Below are 23,680 nucleotides of genomic sequence, written 5' to 3'. Positions count from 1 at the left end.
TCTTATATACCTGCAGGAGTGTTTTGTATAGAATACGGTGTTTAATTGGTAACTAATGAGCCCTTTTCAACAATGGTGTTACGTGGAGGGGCATAATCGAATGGAAACGCCTATCTCCATGGGCGTTTATCTCCGAGAACGGGTCCGTGAAGGGGCGGGCCGAACCGTATTTTCGAAAAAATGGATGTTTTTGAGCCGGGCGTTTCTTGTTATTAGCGATAATGGAAACTAAAAACGCCCAGCTCAAAAACGTCCTAATCCGAGCCATTTGGTCGTGGAAGGGGCCACGATTCGTAGTACACTGGCCCCCCTGATATGCCAGGACACCAACTGGGCACCTAGAGGTCAGTGCGGTGGACTTCAGAAAAAGCTCCCTCATGCATAGCTCCCTTACCACGGGTGCTGAGCTCCCAACCCCCTCCCCCAAAACCCACTACCCACAAATGTACAACACTACCATAGTTCTTAGGGGTGAAGGGGGCATCTACATGTGGGTACAGTGGGTTTTGGAGGCCTCCCACTTACCAGCACAAGTGTTACAGGTGGGGGGGGATGGGCCTGGGGCCACCTGGCTGAAGTGCACTGCGGTACCCACTAAAAGTGCTCCAGGGACCTGCATACACGCAGGCCTCTAGGACTTGTTACTGCTGTATAACATTGGCACACCAGTTGACACCTGAAGACTAATCTCTCCGAAAACGTCCTTTATTGGAATAACCGTGTTTACTCACAGTTAACTGCAGATCAGAGGTTGTGCCCCACTACTGGCAACGAGTCTCCCTGGTAGTGAGATTAGCAGGTCAGAGCTGGCAGAATGTTGTACAATGCCCTCTTTCAGCCACATTCAAGGTAAGAACTAAGTTCTCTAACGTGGCTAACACATGAAAGGGATCTAATACTGGCTTACAAACATGGCCACTACCTCATGGACTACCGGAAACAAAACTGGACACACTCTGACCCAGTAGGCAGGGGGAAAAGCACCACGGGAGAAGAGCCTACCAACTACCAACATCGTGAGACTGTAACAGAAGCTAATGAAATCACGAAGCCCAATACCCTACACCCACCACAATGCAATGCTGATGTGACCCTGTAGTGCACCTGAGAGCCACATCTGACCCAGGGAAAGGCTGTGACAGGATCAAACATATTCTGCTGTCATGGAGGTGGGTACAGCATTTGAGGCTGGCATAGAGTCTGGAAAAAAAGTTTTTTTTGGTGGGAGGGGGTTAGTGACCACTGGGGGAGTCCGGGGAGGTCATCCTTGATTCCCTCCAGTGGTCATCTGGGCAGTTGGGGCACTTTTTTGGGACTTGTTCGTGAAAAAAAAGGGTCCAAAAAAAGTGACCCAAAATTGCGGTAAAAACGCCTTTTTTTTTTATTATCAGCTAAAGACGCCCATCTCTCCTCGGCTGATAACCACACCCCAGTTCCGCCTCCACCATGCCTCTGACACGCCCCTGTCTACTTTATTCGTTTCCACGACGGAGTGCAGTTGGAAACGCCCAAAATCGGCTTTCGATTATACCGATTTGGGCGCCTTTGCGAGAAAAACGCCCATCTCCCGATTTGGGTCAAAATATAGGCGTTTTTCTCTTTCGAAAATAAGCTGGATAGTCTACGGTGTAGTCCCAGGATACATGACAGACCTCATAGATCTTCCAACCAGAAACAGAACTGGATCATCACGAACATACCTAAACCTCCACTACCCAAACTGCAAAGGACTCAAATACAAAGCAACCCATGCATCCAACTTCTCCTATATAAGCACACAACAATGGGACGTACTGCCAAAAGCTGTGAAAACAAGCTACGACCATATAAACTTCAGGAAATCACTAAAAGCTTACCTGTTCAATAAGGCATACCCTACCGACCCAACATAAATGCCTCAACTCTGCAACACAGCAAAGCCAAAGATCGTATTGGACACTATAAGGGGCATAATCGAATGGGGGCGCCCATCTCTAAGGACGACCCCGTAAAGCGGCGTCCCCGGTCGTATTATCGAAACAACATGGGCGGCCATCTTTCATTTCGATAATACGGTCAGGGATGGCCAAATCTCAACATTTGGGTCGACCTTAGAGATGGCCGCCCTCTGTTTTCGGATATAATGGAAACTAAGAGCGCCCATCTCAAAACCGGCCAAATCCAAGCCATTTGGTCGTGGGAGGAGCCAGCATTTGTAGTGCACTGGTCCCCCTCAAATGCCAGGACACCAACGAGACACCCTAGGGGGTACTGCAGTGGACTTTACAAATTGCTCTCAGGTGTATAGCTCCCGTACCTTGTGTGCTGAGCTCCCCAAACCGCCCCCCCAAACCCACTCCCCACAACCGTACAACACTACCATAGCCCTTAAAGGGTAATGGGGGGCACCTAGATGTGGGTTTCGGGTGGGTTTTGGAGGGCTCCCATTTACCACCACAAGTGTAACAGGTAGGGGGAGGATGGGCCTGGGTCCGCCTGCCTGAAGTGCACTGCAGTACCCACTAAAAACTGCTCCAGGGACCTACATAGTGCTGTGATGGAGCTGGGTATGACATTTGAGGCTGGCATAGAGGCTGGCAAAAAATGTTTTTTAGTTTGTTTTTTTGGGTGGGAGGGGGTTGGTGATTACTGGGGGAGTAAGGGGAGGTGATCCCCGATTCTTTCTGGTGGTCATCTGGTCAGTTTGGGCACCTTTTCAAGGCTTGGTCATGTACAAAAAAGGACCAAGTAAATTCAACCAAATGCTCATCAGGGGCGTCCTTCTTTTTTCCATTATCGGCCGAGGACGGCCATCTCTTAACCACACCCCATTCCGCCTTCGGTACACTTCCGACACGCCCCCTTGAACTTTGGCCATCCCTGCAATGGAAAGCAGTTGAAGCCGGCCAAAATCGGCTTTCAATTATACCGATTTGGCTGGCCTTGCGAGAAGGGTGCCCATCTCCTGATTTGTCTCAGAAGATGGCCGCCCTTCTCCTTCAAAATAAGCTGGTATATAATCTCCCCTATCTTTGACCCCTAATTCCCTGAAGCATAACTTACTCAACCTTAACATCACATTGTATTTGTTCCTCTACCAGTCTTGGCGAACACCTTACGGTACTCACGTAAGCCACATTGAGTCTGCAAATAGGTGGGAAAATGTGGGATAGAAATGTAACAAATAAATAAATAGTCAAACTTTTTGGGACCAGTGATAAGTTTAATAGCTGTATTCTGAACAATTTGAAGATGGCTACATTTCCTACTCTTAAGGCCCCATCAAAGAGCATTACATTAGTGAAGCTGGCATATCACTAGTGAATGAATCAAAATATTGAGCACCGATGGTTGTAGTAGTGATCTAACTGATCTAATTAACCAAAGCTTATAGAAGAATCACTTGACTACTGCAGATATCTGGAGAAAGTCAAGGAATTATCAACTATTACCCCCAGGATTTTGGCACCGTCAGCCAAGGGAACCGAAGTGGAGCATAGGAGAAGAGGCATAATGAGTGTTTTGTCAGGGTCAGTCATATAGAGAATAGCCTTGGACTTAGCCTGATTAAGGACCAGCCTATAGTCTGTGAGCCAGTTTCTTTGCTGGGAGAACCCTATTCTAGGGAATTCTGTACCTCTTCTTTTTCTTATTCAGGTACTACTTAGATATCAAAATATCTCTACTTACACTTTTCAACCCTGAATTAACCATTACGCAAAAGAAGCACATGCTTAGGCACCAAGGGAAGGGGGCACCACAGAGTTTTTTCTGCTAGTTATCATGCCATTAACTCTTTCACTGCCATCTGCCACACCCATTATCAAACATTAATTTCAGTGTTCTTCTAATCATTATAAATATATTCGATATATTGTTTCATACAATAATGATATTTCTTTCAGAATTGACTCAAAATCATGCTTCCCATAATCCTACAAAAATTAAGATTTACTGCTTTCAGTATCTAAAGTAAAAATGACACTTGAAGTGAAGATGGAGGGCAGCTTCCTATTCTTCTAAATTAAATATTTAGTAAAGGAATCAAATTTAGTAGATCGCACAATTTTGAACTTCTGATCTTTCTGACTCTCAAATAAAATTAGCTAGAAGGCAACAGAAGTACATCCCGCTGCCTTGAAAACTAATTGGAAAATGACTATACAAGAAACAAGATGAGATATTACTTCCTTTAAATCCAAGTAAAACTGGTTACATTCATACTAGGGGTCACTCAGTAAGACAAGAGCTGGAAATTACCATTGCAGTAAACAACCAGGGGACACTGTATCACACCCCTCTAATTGCTATTACTTGGTATGGCTCCCAAAAAGAGACATGCACATTTAGCAAGGATCAATGTGGACTCTGTGCTAAAGGCAATAGCATGTACTGTTATCAGAACACAATGCCATGTTATTTCTTTGTATGCCCTATACTTCATAGATGGCTTGCAGTATGCAAGACAAGTATGCGTTTTGCAAGTCAAATCAGTAACAGCTTAAAAGTTGCTGCTGAGATGCACACACTGGGTTACTTTTACCTCATTACACTCTCCAGCTCATTTTCGAAGGAGATTGCCGGCCATCTTCCGACACAAATCGGGAGATGGCCGGCGATCTCCTAAAGCCGGCCAAATCGGTATAATCGAAAGCCGATTTTGGACAACTTCAACTGCGTTCTATCACAGGGCAGGTGAAAGTTCAAGGGGGCATGTTGGCATGGTAGCGAAGGCAGGACGGGGGCATGCGCTGAGATGGCCGGCTTCGCCCGATAATGAAAAAAAGAAAGCCAGTCTTGACGAGCATTTGGCCGACTTTACTTGGTCCCTTTTTTTCAGATCCAAGTCCCAAAAAAGTGCCTGAACTGACCAGATGACCACTGGAGGGAATCAGGGATCACCTCCCCTGACTCCCCCAGTGGTCACTAACCCCCTCCCACCCTCAGAAAAACAACTTTAAAAACTTTTTGCCAGCCTCAAATGTCATACTCAGGTCCATCGCAGCAGTATACAGGTCACTGGAACAGTTTTAGTGGGTGCAGTGGACTTCAGGCAGGCGGACCCAGGCCCATCCCCCCCTACCTGTTACACTTGTGGTGGAAAATGGGAGCCCTTCAAAACCCACCCGAAACCCACTGTACCCACATGTAGGTGCCCCCCTTCACCCCTTAGGGCTATGGTAGTGGTGTATAGTTGTGGGGAGTGGATTTGTGTTTTTTTTTTTTGGGGGGGGGGGCTCAGCACCCAAGGTAAGGGAGCTATGCACCTGGGAGCTAGTTTAATTTTTTCTTTTACTTTTTAAAAGTGCCCCCTAGGGTGCCCAGTTGGTGCCCTGGCATGTGAGGGGGACCAGTGCATTACGAATCCTGGCCCCTCCCACGACCAAATGCCTTGGATTTGGTTGGGTATGAGATGGCTGGCTTCAGTTTCCATTATGGGCAAAAACCAAGGCCGGCCATCTCAAACCCAGCCATCTCTGACATTTGGGCGGCCCCAACAGTACTATCGAAAGAAAAGATGGCCGGCCATCTTTTTCGAAAATATGGTTGGCTCTGCCTACATGCGGAGCCAGCCATGGAGATGGCCGGCACCATTCGAAAATGCCCCTTTCTATATCTTATAAAGCATCAGGTTTCCTCTTCATGCTACCACCACTTTTTGTTTTATAGATGTAAGCTCTCATGTGTACTAAGAAGATGAAACGTGAACATTTATGCACAAATTATTGATTTGCAAACATGTATTTCTGAAACTAATATTTCTTTGCAAATTATTTTCAGAAACATCAAATTAGAAGGACATAGCTTTATGCCCCAGCATTTCCTTCAGTTTCTAGGGCATCAGAAAGATTCTGTAAGAATCTTCAGGCAGTATTTGTCCCTCCAGTAAAAACATGCACCAGCTCATTGCAAATTTCCTGCCAACTTATAGTCATGATATGACAAGGAAAATAAAACATGACAAGAACAAGAAGCACAATAAATAGCAATTTTCTATAAAATGTTATTAACTTTAAATCACCATGCATTCCTCAAAGTAAATTGAACAACATCGTATTAAAGCTTAGATTTGATGGGTTGATCTAAAGCATATGGAATGGGTCACTTTCCATAAATAAGAACAACAATATTTTTAATAACCATTAGTATCTCTGAATGTCTACATCACAGGGAATCTGAACACTGATAAAATTTTATTTAAATGAGCAACGATATTTCATTACAGTGAACTAGACAGTGGTAGATAGGGAATTAGTAGCAAAAAGCCTTTGTTAAGCTTCTCAGATCACGTTTGGCCTGTAGTTTCAAGTTCTTTTCGGAAATTGCATCTTATATGTAAACTGAGTCACTTAAATAAATCCAGAGTTCCAGTATTTCAAACAATGCTGCAGTTATTATTCTTTCAGGGACATATTTCTGTAATTCTTTGCATGCATAGCTCCCTTCTTGTGTAGAATACTAAAGGGGTCTTTTATTTATTTATTTATTTATTTATTTATTTATTTATTTATTTATTTATATTTATTTATTCATAACATTTATACCCCACATTAGCCCAAAATAGATTCAAGTTCAATGTGGCTTACAAACAACAAAGTGAATAATAATGTACAGAATATAACACAAATTACAATAAGTTCAAGAAGCAAATTAATACATGTGCAGTAAGTAACCAGGGATTTAGACTATCTCAAGGACAAACAAATAATTAAGGGTAGATAAGTGAGAGCATAATTAGGCGAAAAGGGTATGGGTAAAATTCTAATAAGAGTTGTTTTCAGAAAGGCCAGACTGAAGAAATGTGTTTTTAGAAGACTTCTAAATTAAGTAATCATCTGTAAACTTGATTGATTTAGGAAGAGAATTCCTAATTATGGTGTCTTGATTGGAGTAAGTAGCAGAGTGAATTGTTTTATATATCATATTCTTACAGATAAGGAAATGTAAGACAAGATATTCTCTAGATGATGAAAAAGCATTATGAGGGGGTAATTCAATGAGATTATTCATATATGATGGGACTTGACCAAACAGAATTTGGTGAATGAAAACACATAATTTGAAAGTTATTCTCTTATTGGTAACCAATGTAGCTCATATAAAAGAGGCTATGGCGAAGTGAGGAAATCTACATATAAAACAAACAGCAGTATTTGAGCTGTTTGTAATTTTTTTAGAAGACCACCTTTAAGTCCAGCATTGATGGAATTGCAATAGCTGAATTTGGTGAGGACAAGGGATTGAACTTCAAAGTACGAAAGACAGATTTAGAGAAAAATGGCCTCAATCTCTTTAGCTTCCAAAGAGTTAAAGACACTTGAGGTCAACTTCCATATATTCCTATGGGCATCTCTAGCATTTAGTGCATGTTAATGTTTAGCACGCACTAAAAATGCTACTGCGGCTTAGTAAAAACCCCTTAAGAATTTTGCGGGTTCTACAAAACTTGGCAACTGGATTAATTTTTGGCAGTCCACTGAGGGCTCATATTATTCCCCAGTTGGAAACACTTATCTTCCAGTAGAATAGTGAATTAGGTTAAAAGTGGGCACATTTATTCATTGCATGCTCACAGCGAAGGTTCTGACCATCTTATATGATCTTTTGGAACTATGTCAACATATGTTTAACTCTTGTTGTTCTGAAATTAGGAAGTTAGTGGTTGCGTCAGTATCTCAAGCAAGGCTAAAACATGGCCTTTCAGGTTATAGGTAATCCACAGATATCACTAAGGAACACTAATATAAAGGTGTTGAAAAAAGGAAGGAAAAGCCTCAAAGTCACTCAAACCCTCCTGGGTTTTAATGAGCGAAAGCGATCTAACCAGATCCTTGCCTCCAGCCCTCCCTGAACCTGGAGGGGTGGTTTGCTTCGTTGGGGGGAATGGGGGCCTGCCAGCATGCAAATGCATGCTGGACAGGGCTCACCATTCCTCCTCAATGATCTCCAAACCCTAATGCCAGCTCGGAGCCCTCGAGTGCGTTGTTTCATGCGCTCGAGGACTCTGATCATGCGGGGTTAGCAAATGCCAGCGCTAGTATGGCACTAACAGCCTCTAGCGCCGGCGTTTGCTTTTGATCATAAGGGTATAAGAGTTCATGTGTTACTCCTGCACTTATCAGTTAGTGCACAGTAACTGTGCAAACTGATTACCGCAGGAATGTGCACTATCTGCCCAGACACATCCCCTTTTTTTAGCACACGGTTAGTGTGCCCATATTTGACACTTATTGCAGGACACCTGAGCACATTCCATGGTACATCATGTTAAGTTGTGTTAAGTGCATGTTAGCATATAACGCAGCTTAGTAAAGAGACTTAAGCCTTTTTATTGTAAGGTAGATGTTATAGGATCCAAACTGAGATGGTGTAGCTTTGTTCTTCTACACAATCCGGAATATTTTAGAGCCAATTTAATATCATGTGAACAAATATACAAGGAGTGACTTTTAACAAATACAGTACACATGATTTTGAATCTGTTTATTATTTTTTAGCTGGTCACTGTGGTTCTCCAGATCCAATAGTGAATGGTCATATAAGTGGAGATGGCTTCAGTTACCGTGACACCGTCGTCTATCAGTGTAACCCTGGTTTTCGACTTGTTGGTACATCAGTAAGAATATGCCTACAGGATCACAAGTGGTCTGGGCAAACTCCAGTTTGTGTTCGTAAGTAGCTTTTGGATTATACCTCCCTTGATTGAAGTTTTCCTACTCTTGCTTATTCCATTAGAATCAGACTTGATATTTCTTAGAAAGGAAGTATGCAATTCTGGTAGTATTTTAGAAAACACTCAGCCAACATAGAGTCTATTTTTAGTTTGTGCAACTATGCACGTGTATTTGTCAGCATGTTCAATAGGAGCACAACACTATAAAAACAGATAACATCAATGGAGGAAACTGCAACTTATAGGTGGAGGGGCCGAAATGGTGTGCAGGAACGGGCAGTTTGTTAAGTTTTTAAGAAGTTTGGGAGTCAGTTGTTAAAGTAGACCCCCCCCCCCCCCCCCCATGGCTACTTTAACATCTGGCTCCCAAAATGTGGACTCAGGCCCCCTCATGAATTCTCTTTTATTTTGCTGGCAGGGATGCTGAGCCCTGCCAGCCCAGTAAATAGACAGTTGCTGCTCCCCACTCCTTGTTTCCAGCTTTGAGCAGCAGGCTGGGACTTCTTGTGCATGTGAGAGAAGTCCCAGCATGTTGCTCAGAGCCAGAAACAAGCAGCAGGGAGTGATGGCAGTCCATTTATTGGCTGGTGGGGCTCGGCATCCCTACCAGCAAAGGTATGCCTAACATGCCCGCACAAGGGGAGGGAGAGAGAGGCATGAATTGCCCCCTCCAGTACACCCCTGCCCCCTCCCAAATTGCAGGACTGTCTATGCCTGGAGAGACAGCCCGTTGTTAAACATTTACCAGTACACCCCTGAGGTACCGACACGTATAGGCTGTAACACTGGTCTGTATGATCAACCTCTGTAATACACTAGTTACATTGTGGCAGGGTCTTGCACTCCTACGAAACAATATAATATAAATATGTATTTTATTTCATTCAGCAAAATACATTTTAAAACTGTTACTATTGCTCACAGTATTCACAGAAAATATTCACAATTTCATTCTTGAAGAAAACAGGAAACAGATATTTGCCATTAATAATATAAACACCAGTCATCTTCCTGGATGGCAGTGGGTTGAGGAAGCTCCTGATCCCAAATTGTCACAAAAGCTTCACCATCCTTCCTGTTTTTTTGGCAATAAATGATATACTTTTGTACCTGTGCTTTTCCAGCATCAAATGAAGCTCATGCCTTGGTAATGAAGGACTTTACTAAGCTTTCTCAAAGATCAAGTGGTAAGGCCTTGGCCTGCTATGCTTCTGCAGTCTCCATGCAGGCCCTGGCACAAGCGTTTGACTCGGACTCTACAGCTGAGGATGAGCCGGGTGACGATGCAGTTGCTGGTCGTAGATGAGATCTTTGAAAGTGTTTGAAAGGACTGCATTATAAAATGAAAAGCCTCTAGCAGGATATTTTAAATAAAATAGAGCTGATACATGATGACATGTGGGATCTTGGTGGCTGCGTTGAGGATATGGTGAGAGCGAAGTTGCAGGCTGAATCTTTGATATGGGCCTGACAAGATAAGTTAAATTGCAAGCACAAAGAATTACTTTATAAGATTTGCAGAACCACAGTTGTTGGAACAACTTGCGCTCTAGGGGAGTCCCAGAAAATGTGAATATGGAGGACATTTTGCTCATTGTGCAGGCCCTATGTTGACAATTACTGGGTGATCAAAGTGTGTATGCCCCTATTGAGACCTCGCTCACTGGGCACTGGGTGCTTAGCCAGCTAACAAGGCGAGAGATATTGTGGCTCATTTCACTCAGTGTAACTATAAGGAGCAAATCTATCAGAAAGCCCAGCAGGGTGTTGTGGTAACATATAATAATCATCCTTTGCAAGTTTATCAGGATGTTTCTGCCTTACTGCTGGCTAAATGTTGAGGCCTGAAACTGATGTTGGATGTTATGTTACAGACAAAAATTAAGTACCTTTGGGCCTTTTCTTTCTCACTCTGTTTCGTGGACAATGGTAAGACTTACAAGGGTAAAACTATAGCAGAGGCACGTGCACAACTCACGGCTTGGGATTAACTGCACCAACAAGTTCCTTGTTGGCTGTTGCACCCTCTAATAGAAAGATGTTGATTCAGTCGCAACAGTGCCAGATAGGGCTGCTGGACTACTAGACAAACAGGGGCTGTAGGAGACTGATATTCCAGACTTGTGTCAACTGTTGGTTTATGAAGGCTACTACTGACTCCCGATAGGCAGTCTCTACTGCTTATACTTCCTTCTAGATCAAGCTTGATGATGTGTGCTTGTGTGTGTAATATGGTGCTGCTTGTGTTGATCTGTTTCTGTGTGTGTGTGGGGGGGGGGGGGGGGGGGCACTTTCTGTTGGATTCTATATTGTGCCATAATTTACATGTGAAAATCAAAGCGTATTCTATAACAATGTGCATAACTTAGTGGAATTCTATATATTGTGCAGAAATTTAAGACTATACTATAAAATTTAGATGTACTTTAGAGAATATGCCTAGGCATATTTTTTTCTACATGGAATTTTCAGGTGCCTTATGTAGAATCTATCCTTTTATGTGTCTATGACTTGGGGAATAAGAACATAAGCATTGCCATATTGGGACAAACTAAAGGTCCGTCAGGCCCAGTATCCTGTTTCCAACATTGGCCAATCTAGATCACATTCTATGGTAAGGAATTCCAGAGTTTAATTACATGTCTAGTAAATAAATATTTTCTCTGATTTGTTTTAAATTTACTATTTTGTAGCTTCATTGCATGTCCCTAGTCTTAGCATAGTTGGAAAAAAAGGAAACTAATTTACCTCTACATGTTGCACTCCACTCAGTATTTTATAGACCTTTATCATATCTCCCTTTAGCCAACTCTTCTCCAAGCTGGAGTGCCCTAGCCACTTTAGAACCTTTTCTCCTTTATCATTTTCATCTCCCTTCTCAGTACATAACTACATAAGTATTTCCATACTGGGAAAGACCAAATGTCCATCAAGCCCAGCATCCTGTTTCCAACAGTGGCCAATCCAGGTCACAAATACCTGGCAAGATCCCAAGAAAGTACAAAACATTCTATACTGCTTATCCCAGAAATAGTGGCTTTTCCCCAAGTCCATTTAATAATGGTCTATGGACTTCTCCTTTAGGAAGCTATCCAAACCGTTTTTAAACTCCGCAAAGCTAACCGCCATTACCACATTCTCTGGCAACGAATTCCAGCGTTTAATTACACATTGAGTGAAGAAATATTTTCTCCGATTCATTTTAAATTTACTACATTGTAGCTTCATCGCATACCTCCTAGTAGTCCTAGTATTTTTGGAAAGCGTAAACAGATGCTTCACATCTACCCATTCAACTCCACTCATTATTTTGTAGACCTCTATCATATCTCCTCTCAGCCGCCTTTTCTCCAAGCTGAAGAGCCCTAGCCACTTTAGCCTTTCCTCATAGGGAAGTTGTCCCATCCCCTTTATCATTTTTGTCGCCCTTCTCTGTACCTTTTCTAATTTCATCTGCCATTTGGATGCACAGTCTCCCAGTCTCATAAGGTCCTCTTGCAATTTAACAACTTTGAATAACTTTGTGTCATCAGCAAATTTAATTATTCCCATCTCTAGATCATTTACAAATATGTTTTAAGCAACAGCGTTTCCAGCACACACACCCCACTATCCACTCTTCTCCAATGAGAATACTGACCATTTAGCCCTACTCTCTGTGTTCTTTTAACCAGTTTTTAATCCACAACAGGACATTACCTCTTTTCCTTAGAAGCCTTTCATGAAGTATTTTGTTAAACACTATTGAAAATTCAGATACACAATATTTACCAGCTCACCTTTATCCACATGTTTATTCACCCCTTCAAAGAAATGTAGTAGACTGGTGACTGATGGGATTTGAGATGATGTTTTTGTTAGAGGGGAGTTTGTTATGATCGCCTTTATTTTGCTTACTCTTTTGATATGGAGTAGGAATGACCTTCTTGATTGGATGGGAAGGGGGATGGTATTGAGGAGGGGGTGTTTTGTTGTTGTTGTTTTGGGGAGGGGCATTGATGATGTATGTGAGACTTTGGTTTTGTACCCATTATTTTCTTGACTGGTTGACTGGTAATGATTGAATTTCTTTTCTGTACTAACTTGTAATCCCTGAACGAGCATAAGCATTTGTTCTTAGTGCTGAGGCATTTGCGTTACAAGGTGTTTTGCTTACAGGAAATGCCCCTTACCAGTAACCATGAATATATTTGCAAGATTATCCTACATGCTTACTATCTTTGCTTTTGATATCTTGGGTAAGAAACAGAAAGATGTAACTATATTATTAGCCAGAGATTTTCCTGTGCAAGTAGGGAAGATCCAGAGGGGCATTATATTTTTGTTCATGTTATTTTAGGTAAACAGGTATATACCATAGCCAACATATATGCTCCTAATTATGGTCAGGGGAAATTATTTAATACCATTTTGTTTAATGCCATTATTTAATACCATTTTATCACTTGACCCTTTTCATAAATGGGGCTTTAATTGTTGATGGTGAATTCAATGCATGTATGCATTTGGACTGCACAGAGGGTAAATCTGGTGATAAGAATGCAACCTCTAAAGCCTTGAAGAACTTAGTTGGGGATGTGGGCTGTTACATGCATGATGAGAGTGTAATGCTCGGGCACATGATGGCACTTTTTAGTCTGTGCCACCTGTGACTTATTTCCAGATTGATTATCTATGTATAATGCAGCCCCTGAGGCAGCAAGTAACATCTGCCCAGATTTGTTACATCACACTCTCTGACCATTCACCATCCTGGGTACATAAGTACATAAGTATTGCCACACTAGGCGGACTTCTACGGTCTGTGCCCTGATCATGACTGAATAGATATGGATGGGCTGGAGTGTAAATTTTAAGGGGCTTCGGCATTAGCTTCAGAACCTTTAGTACAGGAACAGTGCAGGGCAGACTTTTATGGTCTGTGCTCTGAGAAAGGCAGGGACAAATCAAACTCGGGTATACATATAAAGTATTACATATCATGTAAAATGAGTTGATCTTGTTGGGCAGACTGGATGGACTGTTCAGGTCTTTATCTGCTATCATTTACTATGTTACTATTTTTACTTTGGCTGCCTCCATGTTATCATTCCCTGTTTGCTATTACTAGTGTCATGACTCTTTGTACTTTTAAGATTTGGGACTCTATGAGGGTGAACCTGATTTTCAGTTCCCTCGATACACCCCGATAGATAATAACCGTCTTTGAGAATAGGAACGTCTGGGACTTGATCATTGGGGCAATTTTTTGATGAGGAACAGATAGAAACTTTTGATATTCTGGCCACTATTTGTATACTTTTACTTACTAACAACTAGTGTATCTCCTTTGTAAGTGAGAGATTAAAGTTAGATTGACCTGGGGAAGTACCATGTCAGAAGAAGTTTTGTGAAAGCACTGCTGGAACTCATCTCTGCTGTATGTAAATATCTTTGGAGGCTGGCCTCCCGACCTCTTGCTCATCATGTTCAATGAAAGGGGGATCTTGGTGTGACTTAGGATGATAGTGTGTGGTCTAAAATAGAGGAAGCCTTAACTAAGTACTCAGTCTCTGCCAATATGAAAGGAAATGGTGTTAAAATTCTTTATAGGTGGTACCTGACCCCTGACAGATTATGTAAATGTTTTCTCATTGTCTCACTTTGTTGCTGGAGGAAATATGGCGAGAGGGGTACCATGTGACATATTTGGTGGGGTTTTATTAAAGCCAGGGCAGATTGGAGGGCATTAAAGAACCATGCAGACCTGGATGTGGAAAATTCTTTTGGGATTCAGGTGTCTTTTTTATGTAAACTGGTACTGTAGGAATCAGTAGGAGACGTCCCAATTATATCTCAAAAAAGATATAAAGGAATTGGAGAAGGTGCAGAGAAGGGCGATGAAAATGATAAAAGGCATGGAACGACTTCCCTATGAGGAAAGGCTAAGAAGGTTAGGGCTCTTCAGCTTGGAGAAAAGGCGGCTGAGGGGTGATATGATAGAAGTCTACAAAATAATGAGCGGAGTAGAGCAGACAGATGTGAAGCGTTTGTTTACACTTTCAAACAATAATAGAACCAGGGGACACAAGATGAAACTAGAATATGGTAGATTTAAAACAAATAGGAGAAAGTTTTTCTTTACCCAGCGTGTAGTTGGACTCTGGAACTCGTTGCCGGAGAATGTGGTGACAGCGGCTGGCCTTACAGAGTTTAAGGGGGGTTTGGACAGATTCCTGAAGGAAAGGTCCATTGAACATTCTTTTTTTTTTTTGGGGGGGGGGGGGAGGTTTGCCAGGTTCTTGAAGCCTGGATTGGCCACTGTCAGAGACAGGATGCTGGGCATGATGGACCCTTGGTCATTTCCCAGTATGGCGGTGCTTATGTGAACAGTAGGACGAGCCCCTAATCTGTAGGCTGAGGTACTTGGTCTGGCAGAAAATTACTAAATAGCAATTACTCTGGACATGTTTCTAGAGGATGACTGTACCTCTTATTTGGCCTTAGGTTCTTCCAGACTGACTACCAATGAAAGGAAAAATGCCACAAACATGAATATATTATTTATTATAGATATCAAAAATAACAATATGCAAATGCAAAGCAAGTTACAAAAATATATATGTGCCTATAGAAATCTAAATCATCACTAAGAGATAAAGATATCTGATATCTAACCAGATAAATAAAACTATATGTATGACATATTACACAACTAAAATATATTGTGCAAAATACACACTCAGCAGCTAGTTATACCATTACGGACCACAAATCCTGAGACAAGCCAGTCTTACACAGACAAAGCCATGGACTAACAATACCCCTGACTATAGGTAATAAATCCTGCTTTCTCTTACCCTGTAGTCCTTATTGCAGACTTCCAGTGGTGAAGAATCGGATTCTTCCATTGAGACTGTAGCAGAGGTCTCTGCGAGTCTATCTCAGTCCAGGAATAAAATCCAAGGTCTTTACTTTGTATACTGATTAAACAGTAAGGCCTTAGTGCTGCAGTGGAACTGACCTTGTCAGCTTTGTTACAAGGAATTCAGTCCATTTGTGTGTTTAGAAAATCAGTCTCTCTCTATCACCTCTCAGAGCAATCTATCCACCAACCAGTCTTCTGTTATTTTTCCTTCTCTTCTTCCTCTTCAGTCCAACCTTGGCATCTTTCTGTGTCAGGTGATACCTATGGACCAAGCACAAATGGTGTAATTCTGACCAGCAGAATTCATGGTGGACAATGCAAGGCCTTGTGATAGCAGCAAAGAAAGTCTTATCAGTCATGAGGCTTCCGGTAGCAACCTCCCTCTTGATTCACATATACTCCTGGAGCCATTGTCTCTGTGAAGTAAGCTCATCTGCTCTTCTTAGGAAATAACTGGAGGCTAATTAGCAGTAACACGTGTCCTTGGTTGAAGTCATCATGGGTATGCCAAGCAGTAATTTTCCTTTGTAGAAAAGCTGTTTTCTGATGTTTTCAGATGTATTTAGGGCACAGGCTGTAGAATCCATATTTATTTATTTATTTATTGCATTTGTATCCCACATTTTCCCACCTCTTTGCAGGCTCAATATGGCTTACAATACATCATGAATGGTGGACATATATTAGAAGACAGACATTTAGTGATACAGAAGGATTTTGGGTAACATGATAATGATAAAACATGATAGTAGTATAACAAGCAACTATTATAAGACAGTTCTGAATATATGTGGAGGAGTTGTGTATATTCACATTGGTTGATCTTTGTGGTATGCCTTGTTAAAGAGATGGGTCTTCAGTAGTTTGCGGAAGTTCATTAGCTAGTAAAAGATGGTTCAGATTTGGACAGGCCTCAGACCAGCAAAATTGAGGTAGCAGGAAAATAACCCTACAGTGCCAGACTTAACACTTGTCCAGAACTACCTGCTTCAGCTCTGCTTTGCCACAGTTATGTTCATCCTAGTGAAGGCTTGGAAAACTGAGAGTGTACCCTGGCAACAGCAGTAGTTGAATAAATTGTGATATCTGTATAATATGGAATGATTTTTGGCTGAGCAGAGGTGAACTGTGCATAAATGAAGAAAAAGTATAGAAATCCTTGCCAAACTGTGTGATTGACTCTGTTTTGTTGTTCTTGTTGTTTTTAGGGTTTTTTTTTAAATTTTATTTTAATTAACCACATAAGGTTTCTTATTGAATGAGACGTATGCTTGGGAATCTTGCCAGTGAGTTTTCTTTTCTTTTTCTTGGGAAAGGATAGTTGGGGATAAGGTTGTGTTACTGAAGCTTATTGTGTGTTAAATGCTAAGAAGCCTATTTTATACCTATGGGTTTCTTAGCATATAGTTTGTGCTAAGTTTTAGTAATTTTGAAATGTTTTCTATGCTACAAGTTACAGTGTTCTCTTTTCTTTATCTCTCAGAGATAATTTTGGTTGTTCTAATCTGCTCCTACTAATTATGGTTCTGACTCTGTACAATTTGTACTCTTTGCACTTGGCTTTTGTCATTGCTGTTGTTTGTTTGTTTTGTTACATTTGTACCCCGCACTTTCCCACTAATGGCAGGCTCAATGCGTCTTATATGGGGCAATGGAGGGTTAAGTGACTTGCCCAGAGTCACAAGGAGCTGCCTGTGCCTGAAGTGGGAATCAAACTCAATTCCTCAGTTCCCCAGGGCCAAAGTCCACCATCCTAACCACTAGGCCACAATTCTCATCTCTGAATGTAATGAAATACTTTCCTAAATAATACCACTGGAGAGTAAAGGAGGGTTTGAACACCCTCAGTTTATAATTGCTATATTGTCTAATGGCCCATTCAGCTGTCACTGTTACATTTACTGACTGGCTCACTTAGGGGTGCTTTTACAAAGCTGCAGTATAAAGTGGCCTTTGCGCACCCTTACTTGAGATTTCCCCACGTGCTAAGGCCATTTTTACTGCAGCAGTAAAATGGAAGATTTTCTATTTTTTCCTGTTAATAGTCATGTGTTAAGGTTGCCATTAGTGCTTGGCCTTTAAAATGAATTACTGCGTTAGCACTTACCAGCACCAATTTTGTAGGCAGTAAGGGCTCACATGCTAACCCTACACTAATTAGTTAGTATGTGGAAATGTAGCTGTGCTGATTAAGACTGAAATGCCCATTCTAGGGTAGATCTTTGTGTGAGCTGTGACAATTCTTGCAGGCACCTTGCTTGGATGCCCCGGAAGCTGCTCCGATGCTGAAGAGAAGTTCTTTTTCGACCTACAAGAGGCAGTCTATACCACAGCTCTACTAGACTTGTGTAAGCCATGAGAGATCATGCAGGCACTTTGCTTGGATGTGCCAAAGACTGCTCTGATGCTGGAGAGAGGTTGTTGTTCCACCTTGAAGAGACAGTCCATACCATGGCTCTACCAGGAGATCTTTGTGTGAGACACGAGAGTTGTTGCAGGCACCTTGCTTAGATGCCCAGGAGGCTGTTCTGACACTGGAGAAAGGTCCTTGTTCCACCTAAAAGAGGCAGTCCATACTATGGTACGCAGCTGCAGACACATGCCTGAAAAGCCTTGACCTAAGGAACAGGCCCCACCCCTTTGGAGCCACTGAGGAATGTGGAGCGTGGCACTCTGCTCCACTCTTATGGTGACGCAAAAGATGATAATGAAGAAAAATTAGGCAATTACCATTGTAAGAGGACCTATGGACGTGCATCTGCAGTAATCTAAGATGCCAGAACCTCCTCTAACAGTGAGCAGGCCTTGCTCCAAGAAGCTTCCCTATGATCTGAAGGACCTTCCCCATCCTCACCCCCACAACCTGTTGTCATACAAGAAATACTGGACTTATCTATTGAAGGGAGTGGCCCTATTTGGGTTGAACCCGTTTCGTGGAGTGCTACTCTCCTGTCTTTTTCATTTCAGTTAGTTGAGGCTGAAACTTCTGGAAAGACATTGTCAAGTGTTTATTTTCAATACTCTGGTTTTCCTAACCCTCCATCCTATGCCATTTCTTTGAAAGATATTTATGATCTGAAGATGGATGTTACTTTGAAGAATAATCTTTCTCTGTTCAGCAAATTTACAGAGGAGGTGGTAGAAATAGTAACTCAGCGTGGGACTAGACTCTCTCAAATGGAACAAACTGTGGAGAAAGCTAATTTGAATATTAGTCCATGTCAAGCAGCTGTTGCAGCTGCCTCCAAGGACAGTTTATTAATGCATCTCCAGATTGAGAATTTAGAGAATGCACAGAGGGTTATTAATTTACGTTTACTTAATTTTCCTGTTACTCATTATTTATCCCCTCTTGAGTCATTTTAAATGTATGTGAAAGATTTTTTTGCAGATTGCCTTTGATTCTATTGATAGAAACATAGTAACATAAAAAACATAGAATCATGCCAGCAGCTAAGGGCCAAAAGGCCCATCCAGTCTGTCCATCTTCAGTAACCACTAACTCCTTTCCACAAGAGATCCCACGTGCCTATCCCATGCTTTCTTAAATTCAGACACAGTTCTTGTTTCCATGACCTCCACAGGGAGGCCATTCTACACATCCCCTACCCTTTCCTCTTAACTTCATCCTATGTCCTTTCATTCCAGAGTTTTGCTTCATTTCAAAAAGGTTCACCTCCTGCACATTAATGCCACTGAGGCATTTAAATATCTCTACCATATCTTCTCTCTCCTGCATTTCTTCCAGTGTATACATGTTCATAAGCCTGTTCCTATATATTTTATGACAGAGATCACTTACCAATTTTATAGCTGCCCTCTGGATCGACTCCATCCTGTTTATAGCTTTTCTTAGGATCAGTCTCCAGAACTGCACACAGTATTCTAAATGGGGCCTCACCAGAAACTTATGCAACGGCATGATCACCTCTTTTTACCTGCTGATCACCATCTCCTTATTCACCTGAGCATCCTCCTGGCTTTGACCATCACTTTTTCTACCTGTTCGGCCATCTTAAGATCATCAGACACAAGCACCCCCAAGTCCTACTCTTTTTTCATACATAGAAGTACTGCTTCGTACAGAGAAATACTGCTTCTCTTATACTGTACCATTCCCATGGGTGTTAGTAACCCAAGTGCATGACCCTGCATTTTTTAGCATTAAATCTTAGTTGCCAATTGTTGTACCATTCTTCAAGCTTTGCTAGATCCTTCCTCATGCTATACACACCCTCCAGAGTGTGCACCCTATTACAAAGTTTGGTATCATCCACAAAAAAAAACAGTCCTTCCTCAAAATCACTCACAAAGATGTTAAAAAGAGCCAACCTGAAGACTGATCCCTGAAGTACTCCATCCAAGCACTTCTAACCTGGATTGGCCACTGTTGGAAACAGGATGCTGGGCTAGATGGTCCATTGGTCTGACCCAGTATAGCTATTCTTATGTTCTTATGATAACATCCTTTTCCTTGGAGCAAGCTGAGCTGCATTTACAACTACTCTCTGTCTACTACCATTTAGCCAGTTGTTAACCCAGTCAGTCATTTTAGGACCCATGTCGATGGCACTCAGTTTATTTATAAGACACCAATGCAGAAGCAGAGTCAAAGGCTTTGCAAAAACCCAAGTATACCATATCTAGCGACCTCACACATCCAAGGATGTGCGAGGGTCACTAGATATGGTATACTTGGAGGGGCATAATCGAAAGGGATGCCCAAATATTGCTGAGGACGTCCTCACAAAACGTCCCGGTGAAGGGGCGGGGAAACCAATCCGTTTTATCGAAACAAGATGGGCATCCATCTTTCATTTCGATAATGCGGTCGGGGACGCCCAAATCTTGACATTTTGGTCGTCCCTAGAGATCATCATCCCTAGACTTGGTTGTTTTTGATTTTCGGCGATAATGGAAACTAAGGACGCCCATCTCAGAAATGATCAAATGCAAGCCCTTTGGTCATGGGAGGAGCCAGCATTTGTAGTGCACTGGTCCCCCTGACATGCCAGGACACCAACCGGGCACCCTAGGGGGCACTGCAGTGTACTTCAAAAATTGCTCCCAGGTACATAGCTCCCTTACCGTGAGTGCTGAGCCCTCCAACCCCCCAAAAACCCACTACCCACAAATGTACACCACTACCATAGATCTTATGGGTAAAGGGGGGCACCTAGATGTGGGTACAGTGGGTTTCTGGTGGGTTTTGGAGGGCTCACAGTTACCACCACAAGTGTAACAGGTAGGAGGGGATGGGCCTAGGTCCGCCTGCCTGAAGTGCACTGCACTCACTAAAACTGCTCCGGGGACTTGCATACTGCTGCAATGGACCTGAGTATGACATTTGAGGCTGGCACAGTGGCTGGCACAAAATATTTTTAAAGTTGTTTTTTGAGGGTGGGAGGGGGTTAGTGACCAATGGGGGAGTAAGGGGAGGTGATCCCTGATTCTCTCCAGTGGTCATCTGGTCAGTTCGGGCACCTTTTTGTGCCTTGGTCGTAAGAAAACAGGACCAGGTAAAGTTGTCCAAATGCTCGTCAGGGACACCCCTTTTTTTCCATTATGGGTCGAGGACGCCCATGTGTTAGGCACACCCAAGTCCCGCCTTCACTACGCCTCTTACACGCCCCCTTGAACTTTGGTTGTCCCCGCGATGGAAAACAGTTGAGGACGCCGAAAATTGGCGTTTGATTATGCCGATTTGGGCGACCCTGTGAGAAGGATGCCCATCTTCCGATTTGTGTCGAAAGGTGGGCGTCCTTCTCTTTCAAAAATAAGCCTGTTGGTCACCCAGACAAAGAAATCAATCAGATTTGTCTAACAAAACCTGCCTCTAATGAAACCATGCTGTCTCGGGTCCTGCGGTTCATTCAATCAGAGAAACTTCACAATCATCCACTTTAGAAACATTTCCATTAGTTTACTGACCACTGAGGCTAGACTGACAGGTCTGTAATCCCCAACCTCCTCCCTACTAATGCTCTTGTGCAGAGGAACTACATCTGCCCTTCTCCAGGCCTCTTGGATCATTCCAGACTCTAAAGAAGCATTGAAGAGGTCAGACAGCAGAGTGGTCGTACCTTCCTGAGGGTTATTAATGACTTTGTGGCTTTTCAAAGCCATACCTAGTGAATTTAGTTTAAAGCCCTCATTAGTACTTTAGCCAGTCTGTTACAGAAGACACTTTGTCCCTTCCTTGATAGATGAATATCATCGCTACTCAGTAGCTCTTGGAAAATCATCCCATGGTCTGGGAAACCAAAGCATTCACATTGGCACCATCCACGCAAATACACATTCAGCTCTAGGATGCGAGCTTCCCTCTTTCAGCTTTTACCTTCAACAGGAAGGATTGATGAGAACACTGCTTGTGCACCTAACTGCTTCACTCTCTGTCCCAGAGCCATGAAGTTACGTTTGTTATGTTCAGTAGGATACCTAACAGTATCATTTGTGCCAACATGGATGAGCAGCATAGGATAGTGGTCAGTAGGTTTGATGAGTCTCGGCAAACTTTCTGCTACATCTCGAATTTTGGCACCAGGCAGACAGCACATGTCCCTGGATATAATGTCTGTTAGTTCTTGTACTGCTTTCATGAGGGATTCAATGTGCATACATTTATCACATGAAACCAGACCCTTGCCTTGGACCATGCATTCTGTCTGGACAGTAGCAGAAGCTGTAATGAGAGCAGCAGCTTTAGGGGCACAATGTTTCTTTTAGCCATTCTTCAACTATAGGAGATTTTTGTACCTGTGGATAAAAAGAAAAAGGCCTACCAAAGTCCCAATCATATTTTTCCCTTCAGTTGTTCTGTAGTTACAGGAAGCAGGTAGTTACTGTGAATTCTAAACACCTGTTCAGAGTTACTCTGTGAGAATAGTTCAGTGTATGTTCTTGCCTATTATTGGGGTATACAGTGATTTAGCTTATCCTTTCAGGCTATAGATTTTTTTAAATCTGATGTGTTGTGTAGTGTGTTTGGTTGTCGGCTTAATTCAATAAATTAATCTTACAAAGTAGAGACTCAAATAAAACTGATCTCAATTAATAGGTAACAATTATGTGGCAATGATTTTTTTTATTATCCTTCCAACAATAGTACTACTACTAATAGTGTCAGTAGGGCCAGATCTTTATAGGGTATACATAAAGGGTATGGCATTTCCCCCTTTTAAAGTGGGGGTAAAAAGAAAATCCTAAGTGTAAGTTTATGAGCAAGTTTATTTAAGAAAAAGAGAAGATAAGCCTGATGTTACTTATAGTAGATATCTATACAAATAATAAAAAAGAGAAATCCTTTTTATCTAAAACAGGAAAAGCACCTGACCAAAAGCAGAGAGCTGAAGAGTCACTGCAATCAGAAATGATTTCCTCTCAAAATTGGCTGCAGTTTGAATAGAATTAATAGTAGGAGAGACAGTGGATTAGACAAACTATTTAAGAAGTGTCATCCCTGGGGTGGGTGGACTGAGGGGCAGGGTTGGAGGGCCTAAATAAACAAAAGATCTGTAGACTGTGTTAGCTGTGAAACCAATCTCCAATGCTGTGTTAAAACACCTTACTACACTGCTGCTTTGCAACGCCTCCAGTGGCGTAGCAAGGGCGGGGCGGTGGGGGCGGTCCGCCCCGTGTGTCAGCGGGTGGGGTGTCCTGCCCTCGAGGAAATAGGAAGTTACCTCAGAAGAGGGCGGGACATAGTGAGGGAAGGCCCGACGCCAGAGACACGATTTTCTTCTTCACACAGCATAAGCACACGCAGGGCAGATGCGAGGTGCTGCCTGTGTCGCTGCATGGATTTTTTAAAAAAGGCAGGGTGGTGGCAGGAGAAGAGGGCTCTGTCTGCTCTAAACGGAGGGGGGGGGGCAGGGACAGGACCGGCTCGGGGGGGGGGAGCTCAGGGGGGAGAAGGGGATTGGGGAGGGTGGGGGAGTCTAGATGGGTGCTCAGAGGGGAGAGGGGAGAAGGGGATTGGGAGGGGTGGGGGAGCTCAGAGGGGTGCTCAGAGGGGATTGGGGAGGGTGTAGACTACTGCAATTTGCTTCTCGCTGGTCTCCCGCTCAGCCATCTATCTCCTCTTCAATCTGTCCAAAACTCTGCTGCGCGTCTTATAT

The 23,680-nt window shown here is 42.6% G+C and overlaps 1 protein-coding gene across 1 annotated transcript in view; it reads left to right on the top strand.

The window, feature by feature from the left end:
• The window catches only part of CSMD1 (CUB and Sushi multiple domains 1), a 2,896,277-nt gene that overhangs the window by 2,693,985 nt on the left and 178,612 nt on the right, over positions 1 to 23,680 (top strand). The window contains exon 53 of the mRNA XM_030195161.1: positions 8,478 to 8,651. Within this exon, the coding sequence (XP_030051021.1) occupies positions 8,478 to 8,651 (174 nt within the window). The remainder of the gene's footprint in view (positions 1 to 8,477; positions 8,652 to 23,680) is intronic.

The sequence above is a fragment of the Microcaecilia unicolor genome, chromosome 3 (assembly GCF_901765095.1).
Source record: "Microcaecilia unicolor chromosome 3, aMicUni1.1, whole genome shotgun sequence".
Lineage (NCBI taxonomy): Eukaryota > Metazoa > Chordata > Amphibia > Gymnophiona > Siphonopidae > Microcaecilia > Microcaecilia unicolor.
This window is presented reverse-complemented; position numbering and strand designations above follow the sequence as displayed.